This window comes from Oncorhynchus clarkii, chromosome 3 (genome assembly GCF_045791955.1).
Source record: "Oncorhynchus clarkii lewisi isolate Uvic-CL-2024 chromosome 3, UVic_Ocla_1.0, whole genome shotgun sequence".
NCBI lineage: Eukaryota > Metazoa > Chordata > Actinopteri > Salmoniformes > Salmonidae > Oncorhynchus > Oncorhynchus clarkii.
Window position 1 is genome coordinate 80815788 of NC_092149.1, and position 15703 is coordinate 80831490.

At 42.6% G+C, this 15703-nt stretch overlaps 1 protein-coding gene across 5 annotated transcripts in view; it reads left to right on the plus strand.

Moving 5' to 3' along the window:
- The window catches only part of LOC139405498 (anion exchange protein 3-like), a 108381-nt gene extending 93607 nt beyond the window's left edge, over positions 1-14774 (plus strand). For 4 of the 5 annotated variants that reach the window (XM_071147868.1, XM_071147867.1, XM_071147870.1 and 1 more), the window contains 6 exons: positions 84-173; positions 374-540; positions 4722-4975; positions 5793-5962; positions 6659-6832; positions 11742-14774. In XM_071147868.1, coding sequence (XP_071003969.1) covers positions 84-173; positions 374-540; positions 4722-4975; positions 5793-5962; positions 6659-6832; positions 11742-11822 — 936 coding nt within the window. In that variant the 3' untranslated portion in view covers positions 11823-14774. Of the gene's footprint in view, positions 1-83; positions 174-373; positions 541-1788; positions 1903-4721; positions 4976-5792; positions 5963-6658; positions 6833-11741 lie in introns of those variants that run through there. The other variant, XM_071147871.1, reaches the window with a different exon arrangement.
- Positions 14775-15703: the final 929 nt, after the last annotated feature.

The following is a 15703-nucleotide window of genomic DNA, read 5'->3' on the forward strand; positions in this document are numbered from 1 at the left end:
CCTATTTTAGGCCTATATGATCTCTGCAATTGACCCTATGATCTGAAGAATTAAATTTTATCATGTGATCCCCCCCCCCCAAGGCCAGAAGAATCATCGGAGACTTCGGGATCCCCATCTCCATCCTGTTCTCTGTACTGTTGAGTTACTCCGTCCCCGACACATATACGCAGGTAACCATGACAACTAACAACTAACTCCTACATCTATCCGTACAGATATCTAAAGGCTACACTCCATCCCTGATAACTACACGCCCTAACTCACACACCACTAACACATTGAATATTTAAATAACGTCTCTGACAACCAACTCTCCTGTACTTCCTCGTCATAACAACTGGTCCTGTTTCTGTCGCTTGGGGTTTTACAGAAGCTGAATGTACCGTCTGGTTTCTCGGTCACGTCTCCTGACAAGCGGGGCTGGTTCATCAGTCCGTTCGGCGACCTCAAGCCCTTCCCCGCGTGGATGATGGGGGCATCGGTGGTGCCCGCCCTCCTCGTCTTCATCCTCATCTTCATGGAGACACAGATCACCTCGTAAGTGTTGCAGGTTGCTATGGTAACACAGTTCACTTTTGTTCAGTGAAGAGAGTGTCAGTCCATATAGTGGTGCTTGTCAGATGTGTTAGACTAGATCAGCTTGTGATCAGGATACAGGTTTGCTCATGCATACAGTTGAAGTTGGAAGTTTACATACACCTTAGCCAAATACATTTAAACTTAGTTTTTCACAATTCCTGACATTTAATCCCAGTAATAATTCCCTGTTTTAGGTCAGTTAGGATCACCACTTTATTTTAAGAATGTGAAATGTCAGAATAATAGTAGAGAGGATGATTTATTTCAGCTTGTATTTCTTTCATCCCATTCCCAGTGGGTCAGAAGTTTACATACATTCAATTAGTATTTGGTAGCATTGCCTTTAAATTGTTTAACTTGGGTCAAATGTTCCGGGTAGCCTTCCACAAGCTTCCCACAAGAAGTTGGGTGAATTTTGGCCCATTCCTCCTGACAGAGCTGGTGTAACTGAATCAGGATTGTAAGACCTCCTTGCTTGCACACACTTTTTTCAGTTCTGCACACAAATGTTCTATGGGATTGAGGTCAGGGCTTTGTGATTGCCACTCCAATACATTGACTTTGTTGTCCTTTAGCCATTTTGCCACAACTTTGGAAGTATGCTTGGGGTTATTGTCCATTTGGAAGACCCATTAGCGACCAAGCTTTAACTGATGTCTTGAGATGTCGCTTCAATATATCCACATAGTTTTCCTCCCTCATGTTGCCATCGATGTTGTGAAGTGCGCCAGTCCCTCCTGCAGCAAAGCTGCTGCCACCCACGTGCTTTGCAGTTGGGATGGTGTTCTTCGACTTGCAAGCATCCCCCTTTTTCCTCCAAACATAACAATGGTCATTATGGCCAAACAGTTTTTGTTTCATCAGACCAGAGGACATTTCTCCAAAAAGTACTATCTTTGTCCCCATATGCAGTTACAAACCAAAGTCTGGCTTTTATATGGCGGTTTTAGAGCAGTGGCTTCTTACTTGCTGAGCGGCCTTTCAGGTTATGTCGATATAGGACTTGTTTTACTGTGGATATAGATCTTTTTGTACCTGTTTCCTCCAGCAACTTCACAAGGTCCTTTGCTGTTGTTCTGGGATTGATTTGCACTTTTCGCACCAAAGAACGTTCATCTCTAGGAGACAGAACGCATCTCCTTCATGAGCAGTATGACGGCTGCATGGTCCCATGGTGTTTACACTTCCGTACTATTGTTTGTACAGATGAACGTGGTACCTTCAGGTGTTTGGAAATTGCTCCCAAGGATGAACCAGACTTCTGAGGTCTTGGCTGATTTCTTTTGATTTTCACATGATGTCAAGCAAAGAGGCACTGCGTTTGAAGGTAGGCCTTGAAATACATCCACAGGTACACCTCCAATTGACTCAAATGATGTCAATTAGCCTATCAGAAGCTTCTAAAGCCATGACATCATTTTCTGGAATTTTCCAAGCTGTTTAAAGGCACAGTCATCTTAGTGTATGTAAACTTCTGACCAACTGGAATTGTAATACAGTGAATTATAAGTAAAATAATCGGTCTGTAAACAATCGTTGGAAAAATTACCTGTGTCATGCACAAAGTAGATGTCCTAACCAACTTGCCAAAACTATAGTTTGTTAACAAGAAGTTTGTGGAGTGGTTGAAAAATTAGCTTTAATGACTCCAACCTAAAGTGTATGTAAACTTCTGACTTTAGCTGTACTCCGCCAGGCTCCAAGACAATGTGCTGTAGGACGATGGTGTTGTGCTAAAGGCTAGAGCTGCTGCTTTCAAGGAGCGGGAGACTAATCCGGACGCTTATAAGAAATCCCACTATGTCCTCAGACAAACCATCGAACAAGTAAATCGTCAAGACAGGATTAAGATTGAATCCTACTACACCGGCTCTGACGATTGTTGGATGTGGCAGGGCTTGAAAAGTATTACGGACTACAAAGGGAAAACCAGACGCGAGCTGCCCAGTAACGCAAGCCTACCAGACGAGCTAAATGCCTTTTATGCTCGCTTCGAGGCAAGCAACACTGAAGCATGCACGAGAGCACCAGCTGTTCTACATGACTGTGTGATAACACTCTCGGTAGCCGATGTGAACAAATCTTTAAACAGGTCAATATTCACAAAGCAGCTGGGCCAAACAGATTACCAGGACGTGTTTTCAAAGCATGCGCGGACCAACTGTCAAGTGTCTTCACTGAGATTTTCAACCTCTCCTGACCGAGTCTGTAATACCTACATGTTTCAAGCAGACCACCATAGTCCCTGTGCCCAAGGAAGCGAAGGTAACCTGCCTAAATTATTATTTCCCGTTGCACTCACGCCATGAAGTGCTTTGAAAGGATGGTCATGGCTTACATCAACAGCATCGTCCCGGACACCCTAGAACCACTCCAATTTGCATACCGCCACAACAGATCCACAGATGACGCAATCTCAATCGCACTCCACACTGCCCTTTCTCAACTGGATAAAAGGAACACCTATGTGAGTGTGCTGTTCATTGACTACAGCTCAGCGTTCAACACTGTAGTGCCCACGAAGCTCATCACTAAGCTAAGGATTCTGGGACTAAACACCACCCTCTGCAACTGGATCCTGGACTTCGTGAAGGACCGCCCCCAGGTGGTAAGGGTAGGCAAAAAACACATCTGCCATGCTGACCCTTAACACTGGGGCCCTTCAGGGGTGTGTACTTAGTCCCCCCCTGTACTCCCTGTTCACCCACAACTGCGTAACCAAATACGACTCCAACACCATCATTAAGTTTGCTAACGACACAACAGTGGTAGGCCTGGTCACCGACAACGATGAGACGGCCTATTGGGAGGTCAGAGAACTGGCAGTGTGGTGCCAGGACAACAACCTCTCCCTCAATGTGAGCAAGACTAAGGAGCTGATCTTGGACTACAGGAAAAGGTGCGCCGACCAGGCTCCCATTAACATGGGGGCTGTAGGGGGTCGATAGTTTCAAGTTCCTTGGTGTCTACATCACCAACGAACTATCATGGTCCAAAAATACCAAAACAGTCACGCAACCGCTTCAGAGAGACCATGCCACGCAACCCTTTCAGAGAGACCATGCCACGCAACCCTTTCAGAGAGACCCTGCCACGCAACCGCTTCAGAGAGACCCTGCCACGCAACCCTTTCAGAGAGACCCTGCCACACAACCCTTTCAGAGAGACCCTGCCACGCAACCGCTTCAGAGAGACCCTGCCACGCAACCGCTTCAGAGAGACCCTGCCACGCAACCCTTTCAGAGAGACCCTGCCACGCAACCGCTTCAGAGAGACCCTGCCACGCAACCCTTTCAGAGAGACCCTGCCACGCAACCCTTTCAGAGAGACCCTGCCACGCAACCGCTTCAGAGAGACCCTGCCACGCAACCCTTTCAGAGAGACCATGCACGCAACCTCTTCAGAATATTTATTTATGCAATTCATCCTTTACACTTGTTCATGCACTGGTGCTTTTGTTTAGGAATACGGCAAATCATGTCACCTGTGAACTGGCTGGTTAAGTTATTATTATCTTTTTCTTTTCAACTTTTTCAAAAGAATCTGTAACTGGACTTTATTCATTTCTATAACTCTATTACTAATCAAATATACAAATAAAGTTGATCAAATGGATTACACTGTCATGCTTTTATTGTTACGGAAACTAAAATAGGCTATAGGCCGACTTTTTTACAGAGGACTTGTAGAATTGTACAAAACATATCCTTGACTTCTAGTGTTAACCAACAGGCATCTGATCCATCTCTTGAATTAACCAATCAGATTGTAGTAAAGTGAAGAGGAAAGACGTTACACAATTACGATCTTCATATCACAGGCACAGAACCAGATACTCTGTGTAACGATAACCAACAAATAAGAACATGAATATAGGGCTTCTTTCTACTTGTGGTGTCCTGGACCACATAAAGGATATGTGCTGTGCATTTTCTTGTGACTATGTGAACATGCTCACGTTTGTGTGTGTGTGTGTGTGTGTGTGTGTGTGTGTGTGTGTGTGTGTGTGTGTGTGTGTGTGTGTGTGTGTGTGTGTGTGTGTGTGTGTGTGTGTGTGTGTGTGTGTGTGTGTGTGTGTGTGTGTGTGTGTGTTTATTTATATTTACACTTTCCTTACCCCCCCTCTCCCCCCACCCCAGACTCATCGTCAGCAAGAAGGAGCGTCGCCTGGTCAAGGGCTCTGGCTTCCACCTGGACCTGCTGCTCATCGTCACGCTGGGCGCCATGTGCCCTCTGTTAGGCCTGCCCTGGCTCACCGCTGCCACGGTGCGCTCTGTCACGCACGTCAACGCCCTTACTGTCATGAGCAAGGCCACAGCGCCTGGCGAGAAGCCTGTGATCCAGGAGGTGAAGGAGCAGCGGTTGACGGGCCTTGTAGTCGCCGTGCTCGTGGGTGAGGAGGATGCTGTTGTTCTGGAAAGGGTTGGATTGGATATCTAGGTCCTGGGGTGGTTGTTGTGATGTGAAGGAAGGTGTTCCTCATAGTAGGTAGTGGTCCATTCTGAGGTGTCTTTGACTATGGTACCTTGTGAGGTGTACTTTGCCATTGGGACTCAGGAAAGTAACTTGGAAAGCAAACCAAGAAATTGTAAAATAAACAGATAATGAGTTGACAGTGACTTCAGTCTGGTTGTAGAGGTGTTATTTATCTGTATATAACGAGGCTTCCTCTGGTTGTAGATGTGTTATTTATCTGTGTATAACGAGGCTTCCTCTGGTTGTAGAGGTGTTATTTATCTGTGTATAACAAGGCTTCCTCTGGTTGTAGAGGTGTTATTTGTCTGTGTATAACAAGGCTTCCTCTGGTTGTAGAGGTGTTATTAATCTGTGTATAACGAGGCTTCCTCTGGTTGTAGAGGTGTTATTTATCTGTGTATAACGAGGCTTCCTCTGTGATTAAAACTAACCAACCTTGTATTTACGTTCCTGTTTGGTGTTCCACCTGAACACAAAGCTTGTCGATTTTTTTTGTTCTGGATTAAAAAATTTGTTCTGGGTTAACATTTAGTCCTTACTTAACCTTTAGTTCTATCTTAATATTTAGTTCTGGGTTAACATGTAGTTGTGGCTTAACATTAATTATGGTTAACATTTAGTTCTGGTTTAACATTTACTTCTAGATTAACATTTAGTCTTGGGTTAACTACCCTACAGATCCCTAGGCAACCTAGATGTCACACATTTTACCTTTCACCTTTGACTTTCCCTAGGCATGTCCCTCGTGATGACAGATGTGCTTCGTCACATTCCGCTGGCCGTGTTGTTCGGGATCTTCCTCTACATGGGCGTCACGTCAATCACCGGCATCCAGCTCTACGAGCGCATCACTCTCATGTTCACGCCCGCCAAGCACCACCCCGACCACATATATGTGACCAAGGTGAGCCCTTTACCAGAATATGATGGAGAGTCTAACACATATACTGTACGTGACCAAGGTGTTCCCTCTACCAGAACATGATGATCCGTTTCTGTTATAGATGTCTGGTTTCTCTTCCTGGTCTGTTTGTGATTTTATTGAGATTGTGTGTGTTGGCTTAATTTGAAATAAAATTTAAAATATATATAAAAATCAATAACAATATGATGAAGTTGCCCCAAGGCATTGATATAATGTCACTTTTCTGATCAATGTAAGTAAAAGACTAGAGAAGATCCACCCAGTAGATGGAGCTCAATCCATCTAATTCTATATAACAAATTCTATATGCAGGGTACCAACCATTTTTTGCCCATCTGTCTGTAGGTCTAGCATGTCAATTGTCCTGCCCAGAACATTGTCCCTAAATAAATTATTTCCAAACACTGGTAATTAGCAATGAGGTATGAATTCAATACAATTCGTAACACTGTACTTAAAGCATGCAGGTATAATACATTAGGCTTGTCATAAGCATGTATAGCCCCATAATTGTGTGTGTGTGTGTGTGTGTGTGTGTGTGTGTGTGTGTGTGTGTGTGTGTGTGTGTGTGTGTGTGTGTGTGTGTGTGTGTGTGTGTGTGTGTGTGTGTGTGTGTGTGTGTGTGTGTGTGTGTGTGTGTGTGTGTGTGTGTGTGTGTGTGTGTGTGTGTTGCAGGTGAAGACGTGGCGTATGAACATGTTCACCATCATCCAGCTGGCCTGCATCATGTTGCTGTGGGTGGTCAAGTCCACCGTGGTCTCGCTCGCCTTCCCCTTCATCCTCATCATGACCGTGCCGCTCCGCCGCCTCATCCTCTCCAGGATCTTTGAGGAGCGTGAGCTCCAGGCGGTAGGTGGACATTCCTGGAATTATCTGAATTCTGGCCCAATCATCTGGTCTGGGCATCATTGGTTCGCACATTAGAAGTAGTAGCATGGCCCTGCCTACACCTAACGACTTGCTTTTTAAATTAGATAAGCAAAAAATATTCCACTTTATTTGGAACAGCAAGCCAGACAAAATTAAACAGCCCTATTTATATAATGAATATGAATTTGGAGGGCAGAAATGATGAAATATTAAAACATTGGACCTCTCAATAAAGGCTTCAGTCATTCAAAAGCTATACTTAAATCCAAACTGGTTCTCTAGCACACTGGTTCTCAATCCTGGTCCTGGGGACACAAACGGGTGCACATTTTTGTTTTTGCCCTAGCACTACACAGCTGATTCAAATCAAATCAAATCAAATTTTATTTGTCACATACACATGGTTAGCAGATGTTAATGCGAGTGTAGCGAAATGCTTGTGCTTCTAGTTCCGACAATGCAGTAATAACAAGTAATCTAACTAACAATTCCAAAACTACTGTCTTGTACACAGTGTAAGGGGATAAAGAATATGTACATAAGGATATATGAATGAGTGATGGTACAGAGCAGCATAGGCAAGATACAGTAGATGGTATCGAGTACAGTATGTACAAATGAGATGAGTATGTAAACAAAGTGGCATAGTTTAAAGTGGCTAGTGATACATGTATTACATAAGGATACAGTCGATGATATAGAGTACAGTATATACGTATGCATATGAGATGAATAATGTAGGGTAAGTAACATTATATAAGGTAGCATTGTTTAAAGTGGCTAGTGATATATTTACATCATTTCCCATCAATTCCCATTATTAAAGTGGCTGGAGTTGAGTCAGTGTCAGTGTGTTGGCAGCAGCCACTCAGTGTTATTGGTGGCTGTTTAACAGTCTGATGGCCTTGAGATAGAAGCTGTTGAAGCTGCTCATCAAAAGGCTTTGATGATTTGAATCAGGTGTGTAGTGCTAGGGCAAAAACAAAAATGTGCACCCGTTTCTGCCCTCATGACCAGGATTGAGAACCACTGCTAGCAGATTAGTAAGAATGGCTCACCCCGTGTTCAAGAATGTCCTTTTTCCCCTTTATTCAGATTACAATCTGAATAAAATCATGCTCCCTCAACTGGAGGGACTTTATTGTCCCTAGCACAAGCACAAGCGCAAATTTGAGAGAAATAAGCTTTTTGTGCGTATGGACGATTTCTGTGATCTTTTATTTCAGCTCATGAAACATGGGAACAACACTTTACATGTTGGGTTTATATTTTTATTCAGTATATATGGAGGAAACAACCATCCCAGCTCTGCAGATATTGCTGCGAAGAGACAGTCATTAGATACCTTGTTTTTGGTACTGCCCATATGTAGCTTGTTTTTGGTACTGCCCATATGTAGCTTGTTTTTGGTACTGCCCATATGTACTGCCCATATGTAGCTTGTTTTTGGTACTGCCCATATGTAGCTTGTTTTTGGTACTGCCCATATGTAGCTTGTTTTTGGTACTGCCCATATGTAGCTTGTTTTTGGTACTGCCCATATGTAGCTTGTTTTTGGTACTGCCCATATGTAGCTTGTTTTTGGTACTGCCCATATGTAGCTTGTTTTTGGTACTGCCCATATGTAGCTTGTTTTTGGTACTGCCCATATGTAGCTTGTTTTTGGTACTGCCCATATGTAGCTTGTTTTTGGTACTGCCCATATGTAGCTTGTTTTTGGTACTGCCCATATGTAGCTTGTTTTTGGTACTGCCCATATGTAGCTTGTTTTTGGTACTGCCCATATGTAGCTTGTTTTTGGTACTGCCCATATGTAGCTTGTTTTTGGTACTGCCCATATGTAGCTTGTTTTTGGTACTGCCCATATGTAGCTTGTTTTTGGTCGCAGGTTCTGGAATGGCAGAAAAATTGCAACATTTAGTTGGAGCTAACTCTGTAAATAACGCTGCTGGATGATTTGATCAATAACAGTCAATAATATATAATAATACTCTGAGGAAAAAATGTTTATTTTTAATTTACAGTCTGTAGAAACTATGAGAATTTAAAGGGTCAGAACTTTTGAGAAACTTCACAGCACATAGGAAAAATGATGGCGGCTTGAAATCAAAACTGGATGTTCTTCAGAGATAGATGGGAGGGGTTGAGGGTAGCTGAAGGCTGGGACTGGAAGGTCTTCATAGATAGATGGGAGGGGTTGAGTGTAGCTGAAGGCTGGGACTGGAAGGTCTTCATAGATAGATGGGAGGGGTTGAGTGTAGCTGAAGGCTGGGACTGTAAGGTCTTCATAGATAGATGGGAGGGGTTGAGGGTAACTGAAGGCTGGGACTGGAAGGTCTTCATAGATAGACGGGAGGGGTTGAGTGTAGCTGAAGGCTGGGACTGGAAGGTCTTCATAGATAGATGGGAGGGGTTGAGGGTAACTGAAGGCTGGGACTGGAAGGTCTTCATAGATAGATGGGAGGGGTTGAGTGTAGCTGAAGGCTGGGACTGGAAGGTCTTCATAGATAGATGGGAGGGGTTGAGGGTAACTGAAGGATGGGACTAAAAACAAACAAAAGATAACTAGTGAAAAAAATACCTTCCATAAAATGTATATTGTGTATATTGTGTATATTGTGTATATTGTGTATATTGTGTAGCATGTATAAAATGGAAGTAGAAGCCTAAATATTGTTGTCCATTAGTTAGCTCCAATTAGGGAGGGGTGGTAGGTTTAGGGTAAAATAATAAAGAGGGAAAGTTATTTATATATATATATATATACAGTGCCTTGCGAAAGTATTCGGCCCCCTTGAACTTTGCGACCTTATGCCACATTTCAGGCTTCAAACATAAAGATATAGAACTGTATTGTTTTGTGGAGAATCAACAACAAGTGGGACACAATCATGAAGTGGAACGACATTTATTGGATATTTCAAACTTTTTTAACAAATCAAAAACTGAAAAATTGGGCGTGCAAAATTATTCAGCCCCCTTAAGTTAATACTTTGTAGCGCCATCTTTTGCTGCGATTACAGCTGTAAGTCACTTGGGGTATGTCTCTATCAGTTTTGCACATCGAGAGACTGAAATTTTTTCCCATTCCTCCTTGCAAAACAGCTCGAGCTCAGTGAGGTTGGATGGAGAGCATTTGTGAACAGCAGTTTTCAGTTCTTTCCACAGATTCTCGATTGGATTCAGGTCTGGACTTTGACTTGGCCATTCTAACACCTGGATATGTTTATTTTTGAACCATTCCATTGTAGATTTTGCTTTATGTTTTGGATCATTGTCTTGTTGGAAGACAAATCTCCGTCCCAGTCTCAGGTCTTTTGCAGACTCCATCAGGTTTTCTTCCAGAATGGTCCTGTATTTGGCTCCATCCATCTTCCCATCAATTTTAACCATCTTCCCTGTCCCTGCTGAAGAAAAGCAGGCCCAAACCATGATGCTGCCTCCACCATGTTTGACAGTGGGGATGGTGTGTTCAGCTGTGTTGCTTTTACGCCAAACATAACATTTTGCATTGTTGCCAAAAAAGTTCAATTTTGGTTTCATCTGACCAGAGCACCTTCTTCCACATGTTTGGTGTGTCTCCCAGGTGGCTTGTGGCAAACTTTAAACGACACTTTATGGATATCTTTAAGAAATGGCTTTCTTCTTGCCACTCTTCCATAAAGGCCAGATTTGTGCAATATACGACTGATTGTTGTGCTATGGACAGAGTCTCCCACCTCAGTTGTAGATCTCTGCAGTTCATCCAGAGTGATCATGGGCCTCTTGGCTGCATCTCTGATCAGTCTTCTCCTTGTATGAGCTGAAAGTTTAGAGGGACGGCCAGGTCTTGGTAGATTTGCAGTGGTCTGATACTCCTTCCATTTCAATATTATCGCTTGCACAGTGCTCCTTGGGATGTTTAAAGCTTGGGAAATCTTTTTGTATACAAATCCGGCTTTAAACTTCTTCACAACAGTATCTCGGACCTGCCTGGTGTGTTCCTTGTTCTTCATGATGCTCTCTGCGCTTTTAACGGACCTCTGAGACTATCACAGTGCAGGTGCATTTATACGGAGACTTGATTACACACAGGTGGATTGTATTTATCATCATTAGTCATTTAGGTCAACATTGGATCATTCAGAGATCCTCCCTGAACATCTGGAGAGAGTTTGCTGCACTGAAAGTAAAGGGGCTGAATAATTTTGCACGCCCAATTTTTCAGTTTTTGATTTGTTAAAAAAGTTTGAAATATCCAATAAATGTCCTTCCACTTCATGATTGTGTCCCACTTGTTGTTGATTCTTCACAAAAAAATACAGTTTTATATCTTTATGTTTGAAGCCTGAAATGTGGCAAAAGGTCGCAAAGTTCAAGGGGGCCGAATACTTTCGCAAGGCACTGTATATATATACAGCGAAAAAAATATGGGTGGATTGGAAGTGATGCAGACAATTACATTGATGGAAGCTACAGTTTATCTGCAATATTAAAGCAGATCTACCCCCTTAATTAAAAAAAAAAAAAAAAACTATAAAAAAAGTTGTAGCATGGATACCATGTAATCTCAGTGAATTTGTGTTTGTTTTTGAAAGATACACAACTACACACTATATTACTGTTGTATTTCATTTGACTATTCAAACATAATCAGTTTTTTTTCAGTTAAAATATTTCTGTCCTTGAAATCAAGGCTCCAAACCTCATGATCTAAATGACAACAACTTTAGAATGGACTTTGTCAAAACACAGAGGATAATGGTGTGTGTGTGTGTGGGTGATGTGTGTGTGGTGTGTTTCACTATATTGGCCCAACGCATCAAGACACTAATCTACTTATTTCAGATGTTGATGACATCCCAACCTCCCTCACCCTCACTCTCTCCCTCACCCTCTCCCTCTACAGCTCGACGGGGAAGACGAGTCATCCCCCAACTTTGATGAGGATGGTCGGGACGAGTATAACGAGATTCACATGCTTGTGTAGACACGTGACACGGGGAGGCCCAATAGGCTCTCTCTGTCTTCCAACACGAACCAATTACGAGCAAGCTTCTTTGGAAGGCAAACCTTATAATGTCTGGCTAGCTGTGTTTTTCACCCCCCCCCCCACACAGATGTGCTGAGGGTAGAATATTTGTCCAACAGAGAAACATTATGTATACATATATATATTATATGTGTATATTACTGTGTGTACGTATATATTCAAATCTTGCTCCTCTTTGATCTAAAAATGCTGTAAAGGAATTACCCCACTGTTATGATTTGTTTCTGTGTGTCCTGCTCCAACTATAGATGTTTTCTCTCAGAAGGTCAGAATCAACTCTACTGCCCTACTGTGACAGTGTGGGTGAGGAATCCTAAAGTGTGTGACATGGACAATGCACCATGTCAACACAGACCAGTCATTTAAAAACCCTCCTCCCTACACAAACTCTGGACATGTGTTCCTCCCCATTTCCTTCAACGGTCAAGCTCACTACAGATTCCAGGCGTACGTGTCGACAACCCCAAGGATTCCAGTAGGTTGGTTTCCTCGCCCAGTGTTGGAGTCCCATATTTTTGGGGCACCGGTGGGATGAACACTGGTTGTACGACAGCCTCACAGGTTTCACCAGGAGCCAATACTCCACTGCCTCCTCAGCGTAACTGCCTTCCCCCTCTTCTTCATACTGTAGGCATTATCAGTGCAGTTTGATGTCGTCGCTAACCAAACAGTATGACGTTCCCTTTTATTTGTTTCTAGTTGTTTGCTACTCACAGGACACGTTCATCTTTGACCTTTGCGATTCACCTGCACTGCCACACCAGTTCCCTGGTCCAAGAACAGAAGAAGAATCATTGGATGAGACCTCTCAATGCATTTCCTCTGAAACGAAGATGCACTGAGGACTGCGTGTGTGTTGGAGCAGTTTTTCTTGATGAGGTATATTCTGCATTACATGCCAGTCCAATGATGTCACTGTGGATGTATATGTGAACACATTGTGATCTGCTGACCTTGTATACGTTTAAATTGTTTATTTAGTATTTGTGACCATACGAATGAAATGTTATATTACCTATTTATTACAATTTTGTTTTAGTTGCCAAAATTCTATGAAGCCATATTGACATATGGGATGCTTTCTAAATGTCTGTTTGTTCAATTAATAACTTTATTTGAAACCTTTGTCACAGTCACTGGAATTATGCCACAGTTATCAACATCACTGTGTAGAGCACCACTGTCATTGTGTACTTCCATGTTCTGAGGGCAACTGTTGGATGTGAATGTTACTGAAGCTTCATATGAACCCTGACCCTTGAACTGCAAACAGATCATTGACCAATAGTTTGTTGTTCCTGTTGTCAACACAAATCAGTCGTGACATTTTCAAATGTTTTTCAAGTTATACACAGTTGGTTCAGAAGGGATTCTATACAACTTAGCATTTGTTTAACATGTAAAGTCACTGGAATGGACTCTTTGCCTCAAGGTTCAGAGTTTATACCCCACACAGAATGTCTGTGTATTTAAAATGTACGTTTTCATGAGCTGTGTTGCAGAACCATTTTTGACTGGTTGTATTAACGCTAGATGCTAGGATTGGAGACTTATTGAATGCATTTTGTGTATGGACAACCTACTTAGCCCCACACCATGTGAGACTTATTGAATGTATAGGCCTACCCAATGAGCGCACACTGGTTGCGACAACATTGTTCGACGTTGAACCAACGTGGAATAGACATTGTATTGTGTTCAGGGGACAGAAGAAAGACCGACACTAAAAAAAAATCCTCGGTCGTCGGGGAAAAAATGAAGAATTGGAATTGTGGTTATTATTCAAGAGGATAATAAGGGTTGTTCTGTCAGTATTCTCTGAGTGTTGGAACAGGAACAAGAAAATCGAATTGTTATGTGGCCGGGAAAAAGTCCTGGCATGTTAGACGTTGGGAATCCACAATGTTTCGTCACCTGATACTTCCATGCTAGCACAGACCAGACCACCCACCCAAAATCTAGGAATATAGCCTTGTCATTTTTGAACAGACATTACCTAGACCTCTCGCTTGATTGAAAGTCTCCGAGCTCGTTTTTCCCTCATTTGATTGGATGTCCAGGACAAGGAACGTTTTTGTTGTCTGTACATTATGCACACTTGTGAAGGCTATTAATAAGTAGACAATCAGAAATGTACTCCTGTATATCTTTATGTATCTACTGTCATAAGGAATATGATAGAACCGCTAACCCTGTGGCGACATCCTATTGTATAATGAGCTCCTATTTCCCCAGTCCTTTTTTGTACTGCATATTCATTTGAATTAATGAGTCATTCCTAACTTGTTTGCGCCATGTAATAAATATGATGTTATAAAGGTGAATCTCCCCTTTAAATAGTAATTATTCTCTTCAGAATTCTCTAAGCGTCAGGTCAATGATTATTTAAAGGGGAATTGTACTTTAATTGAGGGTCTTGAGGCATTGAAAATATGTCCTGCAGGCCACTTGTAATGAAGCCCTTATGACGTACTATTTATGCCTCAATACAGGACAATGACTTTAGTTTCATGTAGAAATTTGAATGGTTTATACATGCTATACTTGTGTGTTAAAATCAGCTTGAAGTCATGTCACACACAAATATAGTGACACACACATAAACATATTGCCACACACAAACAGAGATATAACTCTTTCTGCTCTGAAAACGATACCTGGCTATAATGACGAAGTGTGGTATGTCGGTCTGAGAATTTTTTTTATGTGAGTATATTTTATGGTAAATTATTCATTACTTTAGCATTAGCAATACCGAAATATACTTATGTTATGTGGATACTTGAATAGCAATTCAGCCTGCTGTTATTGTAAAGGCGTTTTCAAACTACTGTAAAACAAATTATTTTTTTGTCTGAAAATAAATATTTATTATGTGTTTCAAATAAATCTATCAGCTCTTTATTCAATACTCATTTAAGTACATAACAATGTAATACAACACTATTAGCACCATGGTTTGGTCATTGGTCATCCAAGATGGCGTAGCAGTCAGACGTCTTTGTCCTGTCGTGTCCCTGTATATATCGTTTGACATCTTTTTCTTCGCATATCCTTTAAAATATTTTGCTAAACCTCAACATCTAAATAGTCTCCTGTAACCCGCCTCACCCAATGTGTATCTGCTTTTTTTTACTAAAGTATTTATATTTACTTCGAATCTGGAATCCCTCAACTGAAGCTAGCCAGCTAACTACCAGCTATCAGTCAGCTAACCTTCAGCTCGGAAAACTCTCGTCAGTTCGAACAACGTGACTCTAACCAGAGCATAACGGACCTGTTATTTTTATCCTCGGATTCCTACCGCAAACTGAACATTTTCATCTGGATCTTCACAACTAGCTAACCGCAATCCCGCAGCAAGCACCAATCAGCTTGAAGCTAGCCTGGCCAGGGCTCCTGTGCTACCACCGAAGTATACTCCTGGGCTACAATATCCGGACCCCTTCTACAGCTGGTATGGGGCATGGAACCCCGCAGATCCCCTACGACCGGAATACCGACATAATCTGCCCGAGGACTCCAACAGGCCCCTGAGGCGCGACGCCCGCTGAAGGCCCACTATGCTAACCAGCTAGGCCTGCTAGCTACCTAGTGCTACTTGGAACCCTACTAATTCCACGACTGGTCTATCGACGTCACTGCACGAAGAGGCAAAAACAGACTTACCCCAATCGCGACGTTCCCCAAAGGCTAACTTGCTAGCCCCTGCTATCGGCCTGCTTGCTAACCCGGTCTGCTAACTGCTAGCTTGCCGGGCCCGGTCTGCTAACTGCTTGCTAACCCGGCCTGCTAACTGCTAGCTTGCCCCGGTCTAC